This window comes from Lynx rufus, unplaced genomic scaffold (genome assembly GCF_022079265.1).
Source record: "Lynx rufus isolate CCGP_SWC_20201006 ecotype Redwood Valley unplaced genomic scaffold, mLynRuf1.p SCAF_4, whole genome shotgun sequence".
Lineage (NCBI taxonomy): Eukaryota > Metazoa > Chordata > Mammalia > Carnivora > Felidae > Lynx > Lynx rufus.
In genome coordinates, this window is record NW_025814856.1 from 18,229,067 (window position 1) to 18,255,583 (window position 26,517).

A 26,517-nucleotide genomic window follows, 5' to 3' on the forward strand; every position below is an offset into this window, starting at 1 on the left:
AGATGTACTTTACAATTTAAAAAAATACAAAAATTGACAAACGTGCAGTCACACACTTAACAAATATAGGGTGGAGCACGGGACACCACTGTCAAGAACACGAGTAACTATCATATTTCTGTCCACATCTACAACCAAATTTTTAATAAGATCTAAAGAAAGCATATGCTGACATTATATGCTTATAAATGTCTGTCTGCTTGTGTATCAACCTGGAAGAAAGAGGAAAACATCAAAGAAAAAAAGGCAGGATAGGCCCCAAAGAAACTTTCTCAGTGGACAAAGTTTGTGCCTGTGGAAGTCATGAAGCCATTTCAGTAAGGGGATTTTATTTCTAAAATAAGTCAAACCACAAAGGGGTTTTATTGAGAAGGTGACTCCAACTGAAAATATTAGGACTTTACTACAACTTCCTTTTTCCCACCAACACAAAAATGTTTGAAGTAACTTGCAATGTTCCTTCACCATGCCAAGCCAAGCCAAGCACTGGAGAAGCCATGTGCGCTGCAAACAGCAGAGCAAGCCTGCAGCTCCGAGCAGAGGCAGAGCACTGCAGCAATATCAAATGCCACCGTCCTCCCCAGAACTTCTGGCCTCTCCTTTAACTGTAGATGGAGTAAGTCATGCAGAGTTGAGCCAGCCACTAGGGCTGGTGTGTACCAGAAATTGCTGACATTCCCCTGCAGGGTGATTGGACAGACTGGGTGAAATGGCGGAGAGACACGGGCAGAGATCCCTTTCCCCTTTAACTGAAAGTAGAGGAGCCACCAATGCCTCTCAGCGTCAGAAAACTCTCATTTTCTTCTGGTGAGGGCATGGCTAAGGCCATTCATGGATGCTTTCTTTGTGATCCTCTTTAAGAAACAATAAGGCTTACTCATCTGCCAAGTAAACCCAAATAAGTCCTCTGTGCCCGCACGGGGCACCCATTCCTCCTGGCATTACCCTTGGTATTGTAGCTCTGGCCCTGGTGAAGAATAAACTGCATTCCTAGAAGTGACTTAGTGCCTCTGAGAACGGGCCAGAGGTCTGGTCACTGCACACAGAGCTGTCACTTTCAGAGCAGAGCCTTGAACCTGGACATGGGTAGACTTTGATGTTATTCTATGTTCATTGGCTTTTCACCAGATGACTCGAGAAGCAATTTCTGTTCCTTTGGCGGACCAAAGAAAGCCCACTCTAAAGAGCTATTGAGAGAAAGGCTTCAATGCCAGCTATGGGCTTGAGGACTTGGGGAACATTCCTTGTCACATGAATGACTAAGCTTAGGTCCCACAATCATCAGTGAAGAGGAAGCCCCTTGGGGAATGAACAAGAAGCCCTGAAGAAGTGCTTCTGCAGACCAGAGTCTATTTTACACACACACACACACACACACACACACACACACACACGAATATTACTCTATCAAAAAGAATGAAATCCTGCCATTTGCGATGACATGGATAGAGCTAGAATGTATTATACTAAGTAAAATAAGTCAATCAGAGAAAGACAAATACAATATGATTTCACTCACATGTGGAATTTAAGAAACAAAACAGACGAACGTATGGGAAGAGGGGGGAGACAAGAGAGGGAAACTAACCACAAGAGAGACTTGATGATAGAGAACAAACTGAAGGTTGATGGGCGGGGGCGGGGGCATGGGCTAGATGAGTGAGGGCACCTGTTATGATGAGCACTGGGTGTTGTAAGTGATGAATCACTGAAGTCTACTCCTGAAACCAATATTGCACTACAGTACAATATTAAATATTTAGTTAAATATTTAGTTAAATAACTAAAATCTAAATTAAAAAAAAAAAAAAAAAAGCTTAACTCCTGGAGACCCTGCTTACTCAGAGTGAAGGCCTCTCCTCTCCAGAAATGCAGATCTGGCCCAGAGAGGAAACATCACACACTCAGCCAGAGTCTCGTGGGGTTCTGTGCGCCTCGATGTGAGTGTGTCCTCTTCTATCAATGGGAGTAAGGAGAGCCGGAACACTCTGGGCTCTTACTGCTTCAGGAACTAGGGTGCACAGCACGTGTTGCTCAACTGACCTGATGTCAGAGATAAACTAATGTGCTGCCACACGCATATAAGAAAAGTCCCAAATCTAACTTCTAAGTTGAGGCACAGATCTTATTCACTGAAACTTATTTTTAAGTGAAGTTAAATATACTTTAAAAAAAGGGGTTTTTTTTCAAGTAATCTCTATACCTAGTAACATGGGGCTCGAACTCACAATCCAGAGATCAAGAGTCGCATGCTCCACCCACTCAGCCAGACAGGTGCCCCCAAATTAAATATAAAGTAATTTAGTCATAGAATTTTGATTTTACCTTGTTTCAGGAAGCTCACATTATTTTTAGCTTACGTTAGTTTTATTAAAATTTTTTTTTTTTTTTACAACTCAGTGGTTTCTTTAGTATATTTATAAGGTTATAAAACTTCACCACTATCTAATTTTTAGGACACTTTCATTACCCCCAAAACAAACACTATCACCATTAGCAGTCACTTCCTATCCTCCTCTCCCCCTCAGCCCCTGGTATACCTTAACTTGCCTTCCTGTCTCATGCACTTGCCTATTCTGAACATTTTCTATATATGGAATCACATATGTTTTTTTGTGACTTCTTTCACTCAGCACTTTAGTTTTTAAAGTTCATCCCTGTTGTGGCTCATATGAGCATTCCATTCCTTTTTATCACTGGATAATATTCTATTATATGGATACACCACATTTATTTATCCATTCATTAGCTGATGGACACAGTTGTTTTCATTTTTTGGCTGTTAGGAATAATTCAACTATAAACATCTGTTTACAAGTTTTGTGTCTGAATGTATTTTTCCAATTCTCTTGGTAAATACTCCTATTCCTAGGAGTAGCATTGATGGGGTTAGCTTTCTGAAGAATAATTATTTTTCCAGAGTGGCTGCACTGTTTTACATTCCCATCAGCAATTTAAGAGGGTTCCAATTTCTCTAAATCTTCATCAACACTTTTATTGTCTGTCCTTTTGATGATAGCTACCCTATGAGAGTTCACATTTCTTGCATAAAATATCAAGAGAGACAATGCTTTATACACTATTTTCCTAATCTACAAGAAAAATAATTTCCAATGCAATAAACTAAATTTTAGTTGCAGGGAAAGGGTTAACAGCTGACCTCATAGAGGTCAAAGAACCTTGTACAGAACCCTTAAAGAACACTGGTCTGGATGGCCTCTCACTGGGCTTGGGCAGTCCTACAGGTCTGAAAGCAGGTGCAACCTCACCGTGGACCAAGGCATTTCGACCTTATGTGTGAGACACAACAAAGCTGGAGAGCACAGAGCATGGGGAGTCCTTGCTTCTGAAGGGCTGAGATCTTCACCATCACTCTCTCTTGACCAGCTACATCCATACACAGAAGGCAGCATCACTGGGGTGATGTGACACACTCAGGTGGTAGCCAAAGAATACCAGCCATCTTTCCCCAAGCTTGGGCCCTACTTCCCCATGTGTCAGGACTCTAGAGAGGTCTTGAGTGTTTGTAATGCCAGGACCAGTCATGCACCTTCACCCTGCTCACCACCCCCTTACCTCTCAGAGGTTTCAAGGGACAGGCTGGCTTTCTCTTCCTTGTGGTCACTGCCACTGCCTGACCGGTGCAGGCTCCGGCGGGAGTGTTTGCGCCGAGGTTGCTCCCGCTCTGGTGTGTCATCCTGCTCCACAGTCTCACTTTCCACATAAGGGTAGGCCACCAAGTTGATGTAACCATCACTGTCTCCCTCAAAACAGACAGACACCACGCCTGTTGAAAAAAAGGCAGCAGTCAACAAATGTCTACACAGGTTGGGTCTATGCAGCACAGACTGCTGGCACTTGCCATCTCACAGCACATCACCTGCCATGAACCAACTGAAGATCAATGTAGGAACAATGACCAACAGACCTCTTTCCAGAAGACAGCTGACCACTCACCCCAACTCTAAGTCTGCTACTTAACCTCTGATCGGGGGTTAATCTCTGTTTATTTCCCACTCTCCTCTGCAGCCCTCTGATTTTCAACGACTGACTCCTGTACCATTCAAAAGAACTGTGTTCACTGGAGACACCCACACCTAACATGATTTAACCCTCTACTTATACAACTGCTCTGTGATACTGCCATTCCCTGTGTCATTTTCTTGCTCTGTTTCTCTCTGCCTGGCAGAGTCACCTAGAGACAAGACTTCTTCCAGCAAAACAGTCCCAAAAAGAAGTCTTCTGCCCACACTAAGCATCAGGCGATTCTAACCTCACCAGACAGAACTTCTGCCTCATCAAACCACCAGTATTCCTAAGTTGACACCTTTCTACCCTCCATGCTGTACTCAGGCAAAACAGCTTACCGTGTCCATTTTTTACCCAACAGGTTATCCGTTATTTCTTCTGAATCGTTAACAAAGGATTTAAAACACAATACCTAGAAACCTAACCCAAGGAGATTAAAACAAAAAACAAAAAAACAAAAAAAAAAAACAAAGTCCAGGCTGCCCTTTGTCTAACTTCCACATCTAACCTTCTGTCACTACATGTCTCCTTTATACTCCCGGTGTACAAAATTGGCTCCATAATCTGAACAAAAATGAGAAGCATTTATGAATAAGTCAATGTCAGACTAAGAATATCCTTCTCTTTGGTCCATTTCATCCTCATTCCCTAGGCCCTTTTAGAAAAAATTCCTTAAACTTGAAATTCTTTTTTCATACTTCCCACTATACTGCTCAAATGTATGCCACACTTCCATGGGCCTCGCATCTGTACCCTGGCTTGCTTTCATAGATGGCTACCTCTCCTGCAGGTTTTCACCTTTGTAACTTCTTGTCTTCACTAGAACCTCAACTGTTCCAGCTTGAATGCTCTCTGGTCTGCCAATCTTCTCTGTCTCCTGGGCTCCCCTTGTGCTCTGACCTAAAGTGTCCTCCAGGCCTGCCACACAGCTGTCACGCTGACCAGGGTGAGGGTTGAGGGTCATTCCTTCTATGGTCCTCTACTTCTCCCACTCTTGGTTTACTCCTTAGAGTGGAAGATGTCTTCAAAGTAGCTTTCTAAGAAAGGGCGTTCAGGAGGTCACTTTTGAGTCCTTTGCAGGATTTTATTCTGCTCTTACACTTGACTGACTGAAGACAAAATTCTATGTTGTCTGCAAATAAAGAGTTTTACTTCTTCCTTTCCAATTGGAACGCCTTTTTATTATTTCTATCTTGCCTAACCACACTGGCCAGAACCTCCAGGAAAATGTCAACTAGAAGTGGAGAGCATGAACATCCTTGTCTTATTCCTGATTTTGTGGGGCAAGGCAACTGTTTTGTCATTATGATGCTGGCTAGAGGTTTTTCATAGATGCCCTCAGGTTAAAGAACTGTCCTTCTATTCCCAGTTTGCTGCTGTTGTTGTTTTATCAAGAACAGATGTTGGATATTGTTGAATGCTTTTTCTGCATCTGCTAAGATATAGATGGTTTTTCTTTTTTTAGATTATTAATATGACGAATTCCATTTAACCTTTGAATGTTAAACCTACCCTGTATTACTCAGATAAACCTTACCTGGTTATGATGCAGTGTCCTTTTAATACACTGTTCTAGTCAATCGACTAAAATTGTATTCAAATTTTTTACATCTAGGTTGGTGAGGGGCATTTATTTTCTCATAGTGGTCTTGCTGAATGAGTTGGGACATACTCTCTAATTTTTTTGGAAGAGTTTCTGTAGAACTACTATTTCTTAAATGTTTGGTAGAATTCACCATGAAGCTGTGTGGGCCTGGAGTTTTCTCTGCTAGAATGTGTTGAACTCCAATTTCAATTTATTTGATAGGACTATTCAGAGTCCCCATTTCTTCATGAAAATTTTCATAGCTTGTATCTTTCAAGAAATTGTCTCTTTCATCTAAGTTGTAGAATTTATTGGGATAAAGTTTCTCAAAATATTCTTTTATCTTTAAATATCAGTAGATCCTAGTGAAGACACATGTATCATTTCTGATATTGGACATTTATGTCATCTCCTTTCCCTGACCAGTCTGGCTAGAGATGTTGTTCTCAAAGAATCAGCCTTTTGTCTTTGGTTTTCATTTATTTTCTTAATTTGGTCTTTGGGTTTCATTTATTTTTTTAATTTTTGCTCATTTTCATACTGAACTATCTTTTCTATACTGATTCACATTAATTTAGATATAGATCTATATTCTGGAAACTAATCCTTGGTCAGTTATATATGTGGTAAATATCTTTACTCATTTTCTCTAAAGGTGAATTTTAATAAACATAAGTTTTAAATTTTATATAGTCAAATATATCATTTGATCTTTTACGATTAGCTCTTTTCTGTCTTGAAGGCTCATCTAAAGCTATACTGGAAACCTTTCATTCTCTTCAGGTACATACTTTTGAGTATGTACTCAGACCACTGGCAGACACAGAGCATCATACCTGATACGGGGAGATATGGCTATGCTGTGGATAGGGCAGGAAGAAGTTCTACAAATAGTAGATGAAACTTGCCAATTAAACGAATCCTGCAATCTACTACTAGTTTAAGAAGAAAATATTTTTGATCCTGACATTATTTTTTACATCAGTACTCACACCTAGGTAGAATGCAGATGGGCAAATGAAAAATCAATGGTCTGATATAAGCCCCAATTTTCTTGGCAATTGTAAGACTAATTTCAATAGACACTAAAGATTACATTTGGTGGAGGTTTTGGTATTTTTAAAAAATATATTTTTAGAAATTATAGTAAAAAAATACATAACATAAATTTATCATTGTAACCATTTTTTCCTAAATGTTTTATTTTTGAGAGACAGAGACAGAACATGAGTGGGGGAAGGGCAGAGAGCGAGGGGAAACAGAATCTGAAGCAGGAGCCAGGCTCTGAGCTGCCAGCACAGAGCCCGACGCAGGGCTCGAACCCACAAACCGTGAGATCATGACCTAAGCAGAAGTCAGATGCTTATCTGACTGAGCCACCCAGGTACCCCTCATTTTAACCATTTTTAAACATACAATTCAGTGGCATTAAGTGCATTCACAATGTTGTCTACCATTATCATTATCTAAATCCCAAACTTTCTCATCACTTCAAACAATTCTATACCCATTAAATAATAACTCCCCCTCTCCTCCTCACCCAAACCCAGGTAACCTCTAATCCACTTTGTCTCTTTACACACTTGCCTATTGTAGATATTCTATATAGGTGGAATCATGTAATTTCTGTCCTTTTGTGTCTGGCTTATTTCACTTAGCATAATGTTTCCAAGATTCATCCATGTTGTAGCATGTATCAGAACTTCATTTCTTTCTAAATCTGAATACTATTCCATTGTGAATATATATCCCAATTTGTTTATTGATACACTTACTGCTGACACATGGGTTGTGAATATTGTGAATAATACTTCTGTGAATATTAGCTTTATGAGCATCAGTTTGAGTCCCTGATTTTAGTTCTTTTGGGTACACACCCAGGAGTGGAACTGCTGATCATATGGTAATTCTGTTTAACTTTTTGAGGAACTACCAAACTGTTTTCTGTAGTGGTTGCACCATTTGACATTCTTACCGGCAGTGTTCTATTTCTCCACATTCTTGCCAACTCTTACTTTCCTTTTTCTTGTTTTTAATTATTATAGCCATCCTAGTGTGCACGAATGGTATCTGATTTGTGGTTCTGATTTGCATTTTTAAAAATTTTATTTATTTTGAGAGAGCGCACCCAAGTGGGGAAGGGGCAGAGAGGGAGAGAGAGCGAACCCCAAGCAGACTCTTCACCACCAGTGCAGAGCCTGATGCAGAGCTCAAACTCACTAACTCACAAAGTCACTAATCATGACCTGAGCTGAAGTCAGATGCTTAATTGACTGAGCCACCTGGGTGCCACCAATTTGCATTATCTTAATGACTAATGACATTGATGTGTTGTTGGTCATTTGTGTATCTTTTTCTGGAGAAATGTGTATCCAAGTCCATTGTGCAATTTTGAATCCAATGGTTTGCTATTGTTTTTTAAGTTTATTTATTTTGAAAGCGAGTGCATGAGAGCCAGCAGGGGAGGGGGAGGAGGAAGAGAGAGAGAGAGATAGAAAGAGATAGAGAAAGGGAAAGAGAAAGGGAGAGAGAGAGAGAGAGACAGAGAGAGGGAGAATCTCAAGCAGGCTCTACATTGTCAGTGCAGAACCTGACACGGGGCTGGAACCCACAAACTATGAGATTATGACCTCAGCCAAAAACAAGAGTTGGACACTTAACCGACTGAGCCACCTTGGAACCCTGTTTTCAAAACAGAACCAGAAGAATATTACATTTGAAGGAATATTCTAGGACTACAAAACAAGAGAGAAGCCAGAATCAAACACATTGCTGTCTCTAAGTGGCTAAGAACAGTTGCAAATGCTTTATATGCAGCTTCAGCCACCAACTCATCCACACTCAACACATCCATGGCCAAACCTTCTGCTATAAATATGCCAAAATGAGATAGAGAACTATAAGCCCTGTTAGCTCAGAGTCCTTCTGATGCTAAGGAAAAAAAAAAAAAAATCTTAAAAGGGAGTCAAATCCTGGCTCCAGAGAAATGTTTTCTAAATCACAACCGACAGAACTGGGACAAGTTCAAACCTCCAGGTGGCTCCCAGGAAAGGACTGTCAGTAGTGGTTCAGTTTTTCCCCAACCTTTCTCAGACTGGGGAACAGAAGTCTTTAAAAGCCATAGCAAATCATTAGTATCTATTTTCTTTTCTCGGGCTGCATTTTCACTAGGTAAAATAAATATACTTTCTCAAATATACAATTAAACCAAAAATTGATCCTTTCTTATTAAGTCAAATGAAGCCCAATTTATCGAAAGAAAATTGAAGATATTATTGGTCCAATTAATATATATCAAAACCCAACAGTACAGGGTTTTTTTTTTTTTTAAATACATTTAATATTATAGAAAGTTACCAAAAATATAGAATTCCCATATACTCAGCTTCCTCTAATGCTCCCCTGAGGCCAGTGTATCAGGTAAAGCCCTATCACAAAGTGACACATCTCTCCTTCTCTGGTTGCAGGCCATGTGCAGGAAGACTCTCTGACCCAACTCTTCAAGCTCTTGAATCCCATCAAGGTATTTTAAAATGTCTGTCTGAACTGAAAAGCTATGGTTAATGGTCACACCAAGATGACTGACATGTCAGATGTGGACTTGGATGTAACCAACACAATCCAAGCTGATGAGCCAACTGCTTTACTAACCAATGCATTGGACTTAAATTCCATGCTTGGAAAGGATTATGGAGCACTGAAAGACAAGGGCACTGAAAGATCATGATTAACACAAACCCCACCTCCCCCCACCCCCCTTGTGCTGTACTGCAGGGTCCTGTTCACTGTTCTCACGCATACAGCAGTCAACAGCGAGCCCAATGTCTTATCGAGTGCTTTGGCAAGCACACCAAAAAAACCAGCCCCTCATGAGTATCACCTAGGGTTTATTCTAATTGGGAAGAATGTGCTGAAGATTAAAATGCAGTTCAGTATCCAAACGATGTGTCCCATCAAAGGAGAAAGAAACATTGCACATTTTTTCTTTTGTTTGGCCAGAAGCATAATGCTATAAATTTAACCCTTGTAAAAACCTGGGTAGATAATAGCTATTTTTCAGCTAAAAGAAGGAAGCAGTAAAGAAGAAGCCACTATATGGGGGTACCTGGGTGGCTCAGTCGGTCAAAATCCAACTTTTGATTTTGGCTCAGGTCATGATCTCACAGTGGTGAGATCAAGCCTCATGTCAGGCTCTGTGCTGAGCATAGAGTCTGCTTGAGACTCTCTCTCCCTCTCTCTCTGCTCCTCCCCTGCTCACATGCGCACACCCTCTTTGTCAAAAATAAATAAATAAATGAACATTTTTTAGAAAGAAGAAGCCACCACTATGTTCCACTCCGTGAAGGCTACTCTTGGGAAGAGCCCCTGGCTTGCTGGGAATGAACTCGCTTCAGCAGATGTTGTGCTGTGGTCTGTGTTCCAGCAGATGGAAGGCTGCAATATGATGGTGCCAGCCAACATGCAGAGATGGATAAGGGCCTGTGAAAACCTGGCCCCTTTTAACACTGCCCCCAAGCTCCTTAAGTGAATTTCAGTAATTGATTTTAGATTTTAAGAACAGTGCTGTTTCATGCATATTGTTGATAAACTGACTTATTCTAAAATCATCAATACTGTCTTCATTTAAGCCAGTTGCTGAACATCAATAAGAGCATATTAAAAAAAATTGTTAAAAGTGAAATCATAATTTATAATTACCAAAACCAAGAAATGAACACTGACATAATAATATTAAGTAATCTGTATACTTTATTTGAATGTTGGCAGTTTTCCCACTTACATTCTTTTTCTGGTTCAGGATTTCACTTCACATTGCATTTAGTCCTCCTTAGTCTCCTCCAATCTGATATAGTTTCTGTCTTTCTCTTTCATGACTTTGACACTTTTGAAGAACACTAACAGTTATTTTGTAGCATGTCCCTAAATTTGGATTTGCATTATATTTTCTCATGATTAGATTGATATCACTCATTTTAGGCAACAGAAATGATCTTGTGTCCTCCTCAGCTCTTATGTCAGAAGGTACAGGTCTTGTTACTGGTGATTTAACTTTGATCACTTGGTTAAGGTGAAGTCTGCCAGGTTTCTCCTTTGTAAAGTTATTATTTTTCCTATTGTAATTAATGAATATCCTATAGGGAGATACTTTGAGACTTTCTAAATATTCTGTTTCTTATAGTATGTTAGCCCACTCATTTTAGAATCAATCATGGTTCTTGCCGGGGACAATTATTACTGTGTTGTGTGTCTAATGGTGACTTCTGTTTCCATCATTCCTTCTATATCTTTTAATTAAAAGGAATTACAATTCTATAAGGAAGAAATGTCCCTTCTCACCCATTTATCTATCAGTATGGAGTTAGGGATATTTTATTTCTCATATTCTAGATTTGGCCACTGGGATTCCCTGATATCGGCTCTTGTGTGCTTGTAACATACACTCCCATCATTTTTGACCATTTCTTTACTTTTAGTTACCAGGGGATGCTCCAGGCTCATCTTTTATTTTCCTGCCCCAATTCAGAAACCAATCATTCCTCCAGGGAGTTCTGCTTCCCTTTACTGTAGGAATGGTATTTAGAAGGACCAAGATCTTGGCCCTATGATTGCTACTGGAGTATCATTGTTTTTAGGCCCTTTCAGCAGACAGATCTGGGAAATACATGTATAAATACTAACCTACACATACACATATATCTCTTTATTGCCAGGAACACAGGTGTTTTTAAAATTCAACCAAGCTAAGGAAAAATGCCAATAATATTCTGTGTTTTGGTAAGTTTCAAGAGGGGTTTTTATGTATTTAGTATTACCAGCGGCAGTCATCAGGGGTTACCACATGTAGTACCAAATATGAAGTTCTAGGCTTCTATATCCTTATGCAAAACTTTCCCTAATCCATTAGTCAAGTATTTATTAAGCATCTACTAGATGCCAGGCCCTGTAACAGTTTGGCAGTTCTTCAAAAAGTTAAACAGAATTACCATATGATCCAGCAGGTTCCACTCCTAGGTATGTACCCAAAAGAAATAAAAGCAGAGACTCAAACAGATGCTTATAAGCTAATATTAACAAAAGCATTATTCATAATAGTCCAAAGTGGGAACAACCCAAGTGTCTGTCAACAGATAAGTGGATAAACAAAATGTGATATATATTCACAATGGGTATACAGCCATAAAAGGACATGAAGTTCTGATACATGCTACAACATGGGTGAGTCTTGGAAACATTATGCTAAGTGAAATAAACCAGACACAAAAGGACAAAAAATTACATGATTCCACTTCTATGAAATATCTACAATAGGCAAATGTGTAAAGAGACAAAGTAGACTAGAGGTTACCTGGGTTCGGTGAGGTGGAAAGGGAGAGTTATTATTTAATGGATACAGAGTGGTTGTTTGAGGTGATGAGAAAGTTATGGAAGTAATGATAATGGTAGACAACATTGTGAATGTACTTAATGCCACTGAATTGTACATTTAAAAATGGTTAAATTTTATGTTATGTATATTTTGCCACAATAAAAAAAATTATGGATTTTTTTAAATCATTTTTTAACCATTAGTAACATTTTTAAATTTTTTTTTTTATGTTTATTTATCATTTTTGAGAGACAGAGACAGAGTGTGAGTTGGGGATGGGCAGAGAGGGAAACACAGAATCCAAAGCAGGCTCTGGGTTCCGAGCTGTCAGCACAGAGACCTATGTGGGGCACAAACCCACGAACAATGAAATCACGACCTGAGCCAAAGCCAGACGCCCAACCGACTGAGCCACCAAGGAGCCCCTGAATTGATTTTTCTAAACTGAGGATCTCTTGGGGAGCCTAGGTGGCTCAGTCAGTTGAGAACCAACTTCAGCTGATGTCATGATCTTGCAGTTCATGGGTTTGAGCCCCGCCTCAGGCTCTGTGCTGACAGCTCGGAGCCTGGAGACTGCTTTGGATTCTTGTCTCCCACTCTCTCTGCCTCTTCCCAACTCACGCACGTGCGCTCTCTCTCTCAAAAAATTAAACATTAAAAAAATTTTTTAAATAAAATAAATTCAGGTACCCTTAAGTAAATAATGACGTAAACATGACTAAATTCATAACAGCTTTGGAAAATTAAAAAGTAGAATACAAGGAGCACCTGGGTGGCTCAGTCGGCTAAGCATCCAACTTCAACTCAGGTCATGATCTCGCAGTTTGCGAGTTCAAGCCCTGTATCAGGCTCTGTGCTGATAGCTCAGAGCATGGATGCTTCAGATTCTGTGTCTCCCTCCTTCTCTGCCCCTCCCCTACTCATGCTCTCTCTCTCTCTCTCAAAAATAAATAAACATTATAAAATTTTTTTTTAAAAAAGTAGAACACAAAAATATAACTTATCCATGGTGGGCAATGAAAATGTATAAACAGAGTAACAAAAATCAAATTTTAAAATAAAGTGACTTAATTCTGGTATATATTCATGGGGTTCTATTCTATAAAGTTAATTTACATTTTCAAACACTGTTTTTCCTTCAAAAGTTAGGACTTTCAGACCTTCTCAATCCTTCTGTAAACTCCTTATCATCAATTCATTCCCCCAGCACAGACAAAGGCTCCACACAGCCTCCTTCCCAGCTGTCTCACTGCCTTGGCCTGGAAAGCATCCAACTCTTCCTCCTCCGGAACCAGAGAAGTACTGCCCCTCTCCTAGAGCATCCCAACAAACAGGGGAAACCACCTTGCTAAGAGCATGCTCTTCACCAACAGTATTTAATGCTGTGAATTCTTCCAGGTTTACCTATTGGTGAATTCAGATTTTCAAGATCTAAAGACTGTGCTGGTGCTTTCAGTCTCAAATTGTGCTTAACAAAGTGATTTAGTTTGAGACAAAAGAGACCTACAATCATATCACCTGGCCCACAACACAAGGAAAACTGAGCTGAAAACCTGCAAAAGCCCAAGGCTACTGCTCTCTCCAAACTGGCCAGTGACTGACCTTTGTATTCAGGGGTGAACTCCTTCATTTCGGGAGGGAGGGACTCATAGAACCGCTGCTCCCGGGAGATGAGAGGCTTGCACACAGTGTGGTCGTCGTAGCGCATCATGCTGCTGTGTCCGCCCACCTGGTGGATGAAGGGCTCCAGGAGGACTCCCCGGTCTCCGGCCCGACTTGCATTCTTGCCATACTGCCCCACTTCCATGGTTTGACAAACACACATTGCGTTGGGGGCCAGCTGCACACTGAGGGCAGAGGATGCAGCACATGGGCCACAAAAGGACAGCTAGGCAGAAGATCCTGGCAAACTGAAAGCCAACAGTCAGAGTCTGTTCAGCTTATTCTTCTTTCCTAACAGAAAGGAGAGAGGAAAAGAGGGAATCAAAACACCCGGCAAGCACAATTTTCCTACAGTTCAAAGAATATCTGCTCTATGAAAAGAATGGGATTCTGGGGGCACCTGGCTGGCTCAGTCAGTTGAGCATGTGACTTGATCTTGGGGTTATGAGTTTGAGCCCCACATTGGTCATAGACATTACTTTAAAAAAATAAAAAATAAAAATACAAAAAAAAAAAAAAAAGGGATTGTTTTGTTTCCTGCTATATATTCCCCCAAGCATGTACAATGCTGCCTGGTGCATGAGAGACAGGTGGTAAGTTTTTCTGAATGATACAACTTTGGTCTCCTCCATCCATTTTTTTAATGCACAGAAGCCCACATTCTCTTCCCTTCCTAGCTGTCATATACCCTCCATGTTCCCTATAGGATTTGATTTTAGAGCTGCAGTATGTTAACAGCCATCAGAAAGGCAACTCTCCCTGCTTATTCCACATTCAAAGATAAGTGTTCAGGGAAAAAAACAGAAGGCAACACAAATTCATTGTGTTCAGACTTCTCACCATATCCAGTAATGGTAAGGGTCTCGGGTCTCTCACTGACTCAAGGAAGGGTTTTTGTCTGGGAAATCAGGTCACACTTTCCAACTTTTCTGTTGAAGGTGCCAAGGAGCAGCCAGGGAAAGTCATCCCTTGCTGAGTTGTAGAATCATAAAAAGGGTTTGCTTTTCCCAAAGAAATTCAGGCTTCTGATTTCTTCTACTTTAAATCTGTGGCCATCAATTTATAGCCATGTCTGGCACCACAGAGCTTGCCTTTCTGTCTGACTCTACACCAACCAGTGGGACAAGGAAAGGCCCTTTGTACTTAAATACCTACCCTGTAATGTCAATTTTCTCTCAAGAAAGTTAAAGTAATGGGCAACTTCCCTAGTACTGAATATATTTTGTGATTAGGAATGTAGCAGGCAAGACTACATCTGAAAGATCAAGACGAAAGAAGAAAAATTAAATATTTGTGAAAGCAGGAATATGGCTTTACCTGCAAGAGATGAAATATTTTCTTCTGAACCTCATAACTTATGGGCATAATAGTCTACTGAAGAAAACTGCTGCAAAACTGCAGAAGTTCTTTTTTTTTTTTTTTAATGTTTATTTTTGAGAGAGAAAGAGTGCTAGCGGGGGAGGTACAGAGAGAGAGGGGGACAGAGGATTCGAAGTGGGCTCTGTGCTGACAGCAGAGAGCCCAACGCGGAGCTCGAACTCACAAATCCTGAGACCACGACCTGAGCCGAAGTGGGGCGCTCAACCAACTGAACCACCTAGGCACCCCTGCAAAAGTTTCTGAATTCAAAGCTGCCCACAAGCTCTATTTCACAGCTATCAATAAAAATAAATGATTTTCCATTCCCCTAACTGATCAGCACCACTTCAATAAACACATACTTTTTTGCTTAGCTATCCACTTTCCACTCCTCCCTACCCCCAGTTTTCCCCAGACTCCATTCTCCCAAACAGGAGTTGGATGCACACCTCTATGGCTCCTAAGGTACCTGTGCCAACTATCTCAGCCATACATCACTGTACCTTCATCTACTTGTCTGTCACCACCACCAAACCATTCCCTTGTATCTCTAACTAGGGTCCAAAGCAGTACCTGGCACACAGGAAATGCTCAAAGACAGGTTTGTTGGAACGAATGAAGTGATTCCAGGAAGATGGCTGCAGGGAGTAAAAGCACCAAATGAAAACAGAAGGAGTCACACAGTGGTAGTGTTAAGTGGAGAAGCAGCTTGAAGGGCCTCTTCTCGAGGCTCCTGGAGGTGCCTACGGTGGCAGTGGACACAGCTTAGCACTGTCAATCAGCTCTTACCCTGGCTCAGTTGTTCACTGGGATTGCCCCTGTGGGGGACAGGGTACCCAGGAAGGTGCCGAACTTTCTATTCTGGGTCAGTGGGTGTCTGGGAAAGGAGAGGGATGGACAGTGCCAAATGCCCCGGAAGAGCTGAACTCAGAGATGCGTGCCCAGCTTTGCAACCCCCACAGGATAGAGAAGCACAAGTCCAACCTCCAGTCAGATCTAGACTTTTGATCTTTTGTTTCCACATGATAGACACATAAAATTATAGTACTGTTTTTGTGTTTCAAATATTTTCTTAGAAGTAAACATGTAAAACATTCCATATTTCTATGGCTTTGTTTGGCATTTCTTTTTAAATAAACCTAGAACCTAAAAAACTAAAGCGTCCAGAACTCTCCAGCCCTCGCTTACAAAGTGTGGAGCTGTGGGCAAGTCCCTTAACTGCAAATTTCCTCATTTCTAATTTGAAGACATGCCCACCGTTAACCCTGTGGGATATTCTGATGCAGGTGAAGGGGCCTGGTCTAGCCCTGCCTACTTCTAGCCTTGGAAGTACTAGAAAGAGAAACAGGTCAGACTAAAAACAATCAGAGGTTGCTCCTGAAGTCTGGTGTCCACGAAGGCCCACTGTGAAAACCATGGAATGAGAATGCTGTAGATGATGACGTCTTTCTCCACTATTTCCTTACTAACAGAATCCCAATCAGGTAGTCCACCTTCACGTGAAACTGCATTCTAGTTAAGGGAGAATCTTGAACAGTAGTACTTCCTTCTGATCCTAAGAGACGGCTGATTTAGGAAAAGGGCATGTAACTTGTCTTCTAACCACGAGACATGAGGAGAAGTTGGCCAGGGGTCCTCTGGGAAAAGTCACCTTGCTCTTAAAGAACAAGAAGATGTTGGGGCACCTGGGTGGCGCAGTCGGTTAAGCGTCCGACTTCAGCCAGGTCACGATCTCGCGGTCCGGGAGTTCGAGCCCCGCGTCAGGCTCTGGGCTGATGGCTCAGAGCCTGGAGCCTGTTTCCGATTCTGCGTCTCCCTCTCTCTCTGCCCCTCCCCCATTCATGCTCTGTCTCTCTCTGTCCCAAAAATAAATAAACGTTGAAAAAAAAAAAATTAAAAAAAAAAAAAAAGAACAAGAAGATGTCCCTTCACTTCCTCAAGATATTATTCTGTCTAGATGTGTATCTGAGACTACTGAAGCCAAGACACCTGGTGACCCTAAAAGATACTAGCCTAAAGACAAGGCCAACATGTTGAGCATGCAGCACAGAAGAATAGAAATCAGGGTCACTGATGTTGTCACTAAAGTACTGGATATCTTGTTATGTAACAAAAATAAATTTCCCTTTATGCTTTTAGCCAATCTCATTAGGGTTTTCTGCTACTTGTAGTCAAAACCATCCTAGATGAAGGGACAAAAAAAAAGCATCAAAATCCCCAGATCTCCAGGTAATACACTTTGCACATTAAAGAAGTGTCTTCTGATAAGGAAACTTCCAACAACTGAAGAACAAGCCCTTCAGTGATGACAAAGGACAATCTTCCCAAGCTCCAAAAGGAAAAATGTAGCTTTATAATCTTTAAACTGTCAGGGGCGCCTGGGTGGCTCAGTCGGTTGAGTGTCTGACTTCGGCTCAGGTCATGATCTCTCAGGTCTGTGGGTTCGAGCCCCGTGTCAGGTTCTGTGCTGACAGCTAGGAGCCTGGAGCCTGCTTTGGATTCTGTATCTCCCTCTCTCTCTCTCTGCCCCTCCCCAACTCATGCTTGCTCTGTCTCTCTCTCTGTCAAAAATAAATAAACATTTTATAATCTTTAAACTGTCCCCAAAGGCAGACAATCTGAATTATGTCTGGTCTATTAGGGCTGGCACCAAAATATTAAAAGAGAATCTGCCAAACACAAAATCCATTCTCTCATAAGTAGTAAGGAATCTACCCAAATAACCAAAATTAGCTTAGAACAGGCAAACCATAAAAGAAATTTATACTCCTGCCACGTCAGGACCTTAATTGATCATTATTTTTCACAAACACATCTAAATACAATGGAGCCAATAAATCCTATTTTTCAGAGTGTAATTAATCCTCAAAGATTTTCCAGGCCATCTTCTGCAAAATCAATGATCTGATTTCAAGTAGTTTATGCCATTCAAAGTGTCAATAGCTTCTGTCTTTTCTAGACTTAAATAAGGAACTACTAGTATGAAGAAAAATGTGTAAATTCCTTAAAAGCTACACAGTATCTGGGGCGCCTGGGTGGCTCACTCAGTTAAGCATCTGACTCAATTTTGGCTCAGGTCATGATCTCATGATCAAGTTCCATGTCAGGCTCTGCCCCGACAATGCGGAGCCTGCTTGGTATTCTCTCACTCTCTCTCTCTCTCTCTGTCCCTCCCCTGCTTGTGCTCTTTCTCTCAATATAAATAAACATTAAAAAAATAATAATAATAAAGGAAAAAATAAAAGCTGCAAAATATCAAAAACATGTCATGGGGCGCCTGTGTGCTTCAGTCGGTTAAATGTCTGACTTCCACTCAGGTCATGATCTCACAGTTTGTGAGTTCAAGCCCCGCACTGGGCTCTCTGCTGTCAGCATGGAGCCTGCTTTGGATGCTCGCTCTCTCTCTCTCTCTCTCCATCCCCAACTGCCTCGCTCTCTCCCTTAAATATAAACATTAAAAAAAAATTACTAAAAAAAAAAAAAAAGTCATAAAGCCCAAATCAGGGTTTCATTGCCCTGGGTTAAACTAACAACAACCAACAAAAAACAAAAACAAAAAAACACCCATCAGTATATGTGTTGTTTTTTTTGTTCTGTAAACAACTCCAAAGGTTTCCCTGGGGGAAAATATAAATGATATGCTTTTTCCCATGTGGCAACACATGGAGGTTTTCTATTTGGTTTATAATACAACAGTGTTTCCTATGCACCTGATCTGAAATTAATATCGTTCAAGTATACAATGCACAAAAAAATTGGGGGCTATGACAATGGGAACAGAATATGACTATATCATATATCATATCACATCATATCATGTGAGAGAGACCGCACGCACACACATGTGAACACAGGAGAGGGGCAGAGGGAGAGAGAGAATTTTAAGCAGGTTCCATGCTCAGCATGGAGCCTGACACAGGGCTTGATCCCATGATCATTACCTAAGGTGAAATCAAGAGCTGGATGCTCAATCAACTAAGCCACCCAGGTGCCCCAGAATGATTTACAAAATGTTAATTCCAGTGGTTAATATACAGTGTTGTATTAGTTTCAGGTGTCCAATACAGCGATTCAACAATTCCATACATTATTCAGTGTTCACTGTGGTGTTTTTTTAACTTTTTAAAAAAGTTTATTTATTTTGAGAGAGAGAGAGAGCATGCACATGCTAGTGGGGGGCATGGGGGGACGGGGGAGGGAGGGAGAGGGAGGGAGGGAGAGGGAGAGGGAGGGAGAGGGAGAGGGAGGGAGGGAGAGAGAGGGAGGGAGGGAGGGAAAGAAAATATGCCAAGCAAGCTCTGCACTGTCAGCGCAGAGCTCAATGTGGGGCTCAAACCCATGAACCTGAGATCATGACCTGAGCCGAAGTCAGATGCTTAACCAACTAAGCCAGCAAGGCGCCCCATGATAAGTGTATATTCTTAATCCCCTTCACCTATTTCCCCCCTGGTAAACATCTGTTTGTTCTCTACAGTTAAAAGTGCTTTTTGGTTTGTCCCTTTTTGTTGGTGTTCATCTTATTTATTTTTTATTATTTTTTAATGTTTATTTATTTTTGAGAGACAGAGAAAGCGTGAGCAGGGGAGGGACAGAGAGAGAGGGAGACACAGAATCTGAAGCAGACTCCCAGCTATGAGCCATCAGCAGAGCCCGACACAAGGCTCCAACTCACAAACCATGAGATCACAACCTGAACTGAAGTTGGATGCTAAATTGACTGAGCCACCCAGGTGCCCTGAGTTTGTTCGTTTTATGTATTAAATTCCACGTATGAGTAAAATCATACAGTATTTGTCTTCCTCTGACTGGCTTATTTCACATAGCATTATACTCTCCAGATCCATCCATGTTGTTGCAAATGGCAAGATTTCATTCTTGTTTATGACTCAATAATATTCCATTGTGTATATATACCACATCTTTATTTTTTTCTTTTCTTTATTTTTTTAAAATATATGAAATTTATTGTCAAATTGGTTTCCATACAACACCCAGTGCTCATCCCAGAAGATGCCCTCTTCAATACCCATCACCTACCCTCCCCTCCCTCCCACCCCCCATCAGCCCTCAGTTTGTTCTCATTTTTTAAGAGTCTCTTATGCTTTGGCTCTCTCCCACTCTAACCTCTTTTTTTTTCCCCCTTCCCCTCCCCCATGGGTTCCTGTTAAGTTTCTCAGGATCCACACAAGAGTGAAAACTTATGTATATACCACATCTTTATTCCTTCATTTATCAATGGACACTTGGGCTGCTTCCATAATTTGGTGTTGTAAATATGCTACAATAAACATAGGGGTGCACGTATCTCTTCGAATTAGTGTTTTCATATTCTTTGGGTAAATACCTATGGAATGATCTTTAGATTGAAACTAATAAAAAGTATTTGTTTAAAAAAAAAAGAACAACTAGGGGCATCCGGCTGGCTCATTCAGTGGAGCATATGATACTGATCTAGGGGTTGTGAGTTCAAGCCCCACACTGGGTGCAGAGATTGCCTAAAAAAAATAAAATCTTTTAAAAATTAAAATTAAAAAAAGAACAACTAGATAATCCCTTCCTTGCAAATGTCACAGAACTCATTTAGGAGGAGAAAAAGTTTAGATATAATAATCTGAACATTATAAAGACCTCACAGGTCTATCCACTGAAATACATTAGGATTTGCAATCTTTTTTTTTTCCTTTAAGTCACTATGCTTTGTAATTAACACAGATCAAAGAAAGATACTCTCCCTTAGCACCAAAAATATTCTTTGATCCTGGGGCGCCTGGGTGGCTCAGTTAAGTGTCTGACTTTGGCTCAGGTCATGAGCTGAAGCCCACACTGGGATCTCTGCTGTCAGTGCAGAGACTGCTTGGGATCCTCTGTCTCCCTTGCTCTCTGCCCTTCCTCCGCTCACATGCATGCACTCGAGCTCTCTTTCTCTCTCTCAAAAATAAACAAAAAAAAAAATCTTCAATCTCTTAAGCACAACTACAATTTCTCATCCTGTGGTTTCTACATAAGACTTGTCCACTCGCAGGGCACCTGGCTGGCTCAGTCGGTAGAACAGGGAACTCTTGATCCTGGGGCTGTGAGTTCAAGCCCTGTACTGGGCATGAAACCTACTTAAACAAACAAACAAACAAATAAACAAAAGACTTATCCACTCTTCTCATGAGGAAGTAAGGGCTCATTACACAGTTATACTTGTTTCAGACAAGAGCTACAAAGCAGACAGAATCTTCCCTTCCTGTGGAACTTCTGAAGCATGTAAATACTATAAGAACAACAGGAACAGAAAGGAACCTAACAGTCTAAAACCGTGCCAAGAGACTAGTAAGAAAAAACGAAAAGGCTGGAGCCATTTCTTGCAATCACTGCTAAGCTAAACAAGGAAGAATAAACAGCAAAAAAACAATCAAGAACCAAGTTGTTCAGGGGTGCCTAGGTGGATCAGTTAGCTTATTGTTCAGCTGTTGATTTCGGCTCAAGTCATGATCTCACAGTTTTGAGATCTAACCCCACATCGGGCTCCATGCTGGGCATGGAACCTACTTGAGACTCACTCTCTCTCACTCTCTCTCTCTCAAAACAAATAAATAAACTTTAAAAAATAATAAAAAAAATTTTAAATAAAAATAAGGAAGTAAATAAAAAATAAGAATAAAAATAAAAAGAACCAAGTTGTTCAAAGTTCCTCAAGTTTCTGGGAGAGAGATACTTATAAAGACAATATTTTCAAACCCTTTGGCAAGAATGGTCCCAAATGAGCCTACCTTTGAGCACCTGGACAGCAGTCCGATCACCAGCAGCCTCTACTGAGTACTAACATATCTGAAACTCCATTCACAACATAGACAGAACCTCCTCTTCCCCAGTGGTGCATCTGTCACCTGGAAAATATCTGAAGGAAAGTGACGCCTAGGTTTATCCTCCACCCCACTCCAGAATTAACTACAGTCAGAGGCTTCTAGTACATCCCATTACAGTCTCAGTCCTTCTGTAGGTCATGACCTGACTGCAACGCCCAGTCAAGTAGTACCCTGGACACTCCTACCCCCAGCTATCACTGTCAAAGCCTTCTGTAGCTTTTTCCACAACACCATTGCCTTCAGCATCTTCAGCCTCATCAGCCCTCAGAGCTATTCAGTTGCCAATGCCATCAAGAGGATCATGGTCACCACAACATTCTGATCACGCAATGCAACATGGTCACTAGCACTAACATTCTGGGCATAATGACAGCCATCCTGAGGATCTTCCTGCATAATAAGACCAAGTAACCAAGTATGATGCAAACCAGTAAGATAGGAAGTACCTACCTTCTCCCTGTCATGACTTAAGAACCTGAGTAATCAGTATTATCAGAACACACCAAAGCAAGGCTGATGGAAAATAAAGTTTCTAAAAAAAACAAAACAAAGCAAAACACACACCCAAGAAACCCCTCACTACTTCCAAATATCATCACACTGGAATCTGGGGAGAGGGAAGAGACACAAACAGTCTATAGCAGAAATCATGATCAGTGTTTTAAGCTCTGCTTCCCGAGTACCTGTTCTTTTTGATGAGACTTCACCCTTTCTATGATTTGCTAGGATATTTGGTAAAGAAATCTTGTTTTTGAGAAGGAGCTTGTACTTTTTTTCTATTGAATAGTTTATAGCACTATGTATATTGGATTGAAAATTATTTTACTTTTAAATGTTTAAAAATAAGAAAATTCCCACAGCAGAAGCCTGACACATTTCAGTATTTAGTAGTAAAGCTCCTTTCTAACAAAGACAATCCTGAAAAATGGAAACTAATCAGGATTATCTAATATGGATGCATTACAGTAGACAAGACCACTGTGTGTTTATTACCAGGTCTGTTTTTATTGGGTTGTTTCCATTAGAGTCTGAATCAGGTCCTAAGGGAAAGGGAAAAAGTATACCACAAAGCTAGGCTTTGGTTTGCCAAAACAGATAGTTGGGACAAGATTAAGTTCTGGGTTTGGCAAAATCTTTGTGACTGAAATTATATGACCCCGTAGATAACGCTTATGCCCAAAATACAAGATGTGGCTTGGATTCTTTTTTGTCTTATCATAAAAAAAACTGGGCCCCGACCAAAGGACCACTGGGACTTGACTTGTGGGGTTGCCCACGATAGCTCCATGTCCTTCAACACCAATACCAGCCATGGGAGCAGAGCAGAGGTTTAATACTTGTAGAGAGGGAGCAGCAGATGTTCTTCACAAATGTGGACGCTGGACTAAGAGAGGCTAAAGTAACTGCAATTCTCTCCATATATTTTTGGTGACTGATGTTCAGAGAGGAAATAATGTAGTTTGAATCAGTTATTTTAGATCACTGGAAGTTTATATGAAAATGGTTAAAATTTTGTCAGTTTATGAATGGACTGCTCCCCCAGAGGTCAAGGGGTTCCACTGCTCTACCTATGAGTTTGTGTACCACCAGCTACTGTGCACCAGTCTGTTTGTTTGTCCTTCATTTGCTTTAAGACACTTTGGTTTCTGGGAATGCAAGCTGGTGCAGCCACTCTGGAAAACAGTATGGAGGTTCCTCAAAAAACTAAAAATAGAACTACCCTACGACCCAACAATTGCACTACTAGGCATTTATCCACGGGATACAGATGTGCTGTTTTGAAGGGACACATGCACCCCCATGTTTATAGCAGCACTATCAACAATAGCCAAAGTATGGAAAGAGCCCAAATGTCCATCGATGGATGAATGGATAAAGAAGATGTGGTATATATATACAATGGAGTATTACTTGGCAATCAAAAAGAATGAAATCTCGCCATTTACAACTACGTGGATGGAACTGGAGGGTATTATGCTTAAGTGAAATTAGAGAAAGACAAAAATCATATGACTTCACTCATATGAGGACTTTAAGAGACAAAACAGATGAACATAAGGGAAGGGAAACAAAAATAATATAAAAACAGGGAGGGGGACAAAACAGAAAAGACTCTTGAATATGGAGAACAAACAGAGGGTTACTGGAAGGGTTGTGGGAGGGGGATGGGCTAAATGAGTAAGGGGCACTAAGGAATCTACTCCTGAAATCACTGTTGCACTATATGCTAACTAATTTGGATGTAAATTTTAAAAAATAAAAAAATTAAATTAAAAAAATTTTTAAAAAGACACTTTGGTTTCACATTTTACTGCATAAAATATGAAGGATCATATTCTTCTTTTAATGTTTATTCATTTTTGAGAGAGAGAGTGCGTGTGTAAGCAGGGGAGGGGCAGCAAGAGAGGAGGACAGAGGATCCCAAGCAGGCTCTGCACTGACAGCAGAGAGCCCAATCTGGAGCTCAAACTCACAAACCACATGATCATGACCTGAGCCGAAGTTGGACACTTAACCAACTGAGCCACCCAGGCGCCCTGGGGAGGAGGATACTCTTTTATTTATTTTTAAAATTTTTGTAATGTTTATTTATTTTTGAGATTAAGAGAGAGACAGAGCATGAGCGAGGAAGAGGCAAACAGAGAAAGAGACACAGAATCTGAAGCAGGCTTTAGGCTGTGAGCTATCAGCACAGAGCCCGACACAGGGCCTGAACCCAAAGACTGTGAGATCATGATCTGAGCCGAAGTCGGACGCTCAACCGACTGAGCCACCCAGGCGCCCCTAAGGATATTTTTAAAAAGAACTTGCTGAGACTGACTTTTTTTTCCACTTGTGGACAGTAACAAACGGAAATAAATGTACACTGCAAAGATACTAATTACAATAGTTAGGTCTACCTTCTGGGTATAGAAACTAACTCCTTAAACACATAATTGAACTTCAAAATTAATTAGATCTCTCTTCAAGTAAAATAAATTACAAGAGTACAAGTAAATGTACTCTTCAAGTACAATAAATGCTGCTAAAATTTGTATATTATAATTACTGTTTTCCTTTAAAAAAATTTTTTTTAACGTTTATTTATTTTTGAGACAGAGAGAGAGCATGAACGAGGGAGGATCAGAGAGAGAGGGAGACACAGAATCTGAAACAGACTCCAGGCTCTGAGCTGTCAGCATAGAGCCCAACGCGGGGCTTGAATCCACGAATCGTGAGATCATGACCTGAGCCGAAGTCAGACGCTTAACCGACTGAGCCACCCAGGCGCACGTTGTTTCCCTTTTTTAAAGCAAAAGCACTTAGTGATGTGAAATGACTGTCAGATTTATTATAGTTTATAAATAAATAGGATACTTAATTTTATTAAAAAATTAAAATGGATAAACTGTGGTATATTCATTTTTTCTTAAATTTATTTATTTTGTGGGGGTGGGGGGAGGGAGTGTGTGAGCCTGCGAGCAGAAGAGGGGGAGAGAGAGAGAAGAGAGAAGACTCCAAGCAGGCTCCACACTGTCAGCGCAGAGCCTAATGCAGGGCTTAATCTCAGGAACTGTGAGATCATGACCTGAGCAGAAACCAAGAGTCAGACACTTAACCTACTGAGCCACCCAGGAGCCCCTGTGGAATATTCATTTGATGGATTACTACATAGAAGTGAAAAAGAACCAACAACTGCCATACACAACACAGATGAATCTCACAGGTGTGATGTAGCAAGAGAAAAGTCTAGACTCTAAAGAGACTATGGGGTGTGATTCTACTCCCACAAAATTCAGAATGATAATGGAGACCACAATAGTGGTTACTCTGGGAAAATACTAATTGAAAAGGGGCACAAAGATGGAAGTGACACTGTCGAATACTGTTGAGGTGAGCTCTGTACTTGGATTTGTAAACTTTACTGTATGTTAGAGGTTAATTACAAGGAAAAAAACCAATAGTGTTCCCCTGTACCAACAAAAAACAAATCAGAAAATAAAAACTGTTTAAATACATCCCATTCAAAACAGCAACCAAAACTATAAATTACTTACAAACCTTTAAAAATTATGTCAGACCAGTAATAAAGCTTTACTGAAGGACTTAAAAATTAAGAGACACAATATAAGCACCATTTCTGTTTTAAATCAACAACACAGCAACCCTAGAAAGTGGCAATGAATAAAAAGCCCTGGCCAAGAAAGAGAAATTGCGATCAGATACGGTGGTGAACAAGGTCAGGACTATTTTAAGAAGTAGTAAGACACTGTCTCCACAGCACAGCAGTACCTGGTCACCAAGTCCCTTAGCTGGGCCAGCACATTCAAAAATGCAGATCAGCAGACATGCTCTCTAAGAAGCTTGGTTAGAATTTCAAATTCTATGGACAACATATATTTCTAACTTCAGATTAAGCATTTGGGTTTGATATGTAATCTTTTTGTAAGGAGAAGCATACTTGATGCCTTCAGACTGCATAGGTGTATTTGCAGATTTCCTCAAAACTGGTTTATAAATTCAATTATTTCTACTACCTCTTCTAAAATTTGGGGTGCTTAGCTGGCTCAGTTGATAGAGAATCCAACTCTTGGTCTTGGGGTCATTGAGTTCAAGCCCCACATTGGGCATGGAGCCTACTTTAAAAAGTAAAATTAAAAAACAAACAACAAAAAACCCTG

At 40.6% G+C, this 26,517-nt stretch overlaps 1 protein-coding gene and 1 pseudogene across 3 annotated transcripts in view; one reads left to right on the forward strand and one right to left on the reverse strand.

Moving 5' to 3' along the window:
• IP6K1 (inositol hexakisphosphate kinase 1) overlaps positions 1 to 26,517 on the reverse strand; it is a 60,700-nt gene that overhangs the window by 8,105 nt on the left and 26,078 nt on the right. The window contains exons 2-4 of one of the 3 annotated variants that reach the window (XM_047094713.1): positions 21,761 to 21,888; positions 13,584 to 13,934; positions 3,577 to 3,787 (exon numbers count right to left, since the gene is read on the reverse strand). In XM_047094713.1, the coding sequence (XP_046950669.1) occupies positions 3,577 to 3,787; positions 13,584 to 13,806 (434 nt within the window). In that variant the 5' untranslated portion in view covers positions 13,807 to 13,934; positions 21,761 to 21,888. The remainder of the gene's footprint in view (positions 1 to 3,576; positions 3,788 to 13,583; positions 13,935 to 21,760; positions 21,889 to 26,517) is intronic. The other 2 variants (XM_047094712.1, XM_047094714.1) reach the window with 2 other exon arrangements.
• On the forward strand, positions 5,767 to 10,269 carry LOC124524981 (aminoacyl tRNA synthase complex-interacting multifunctional protein 2-like; annotated as a pseudogene).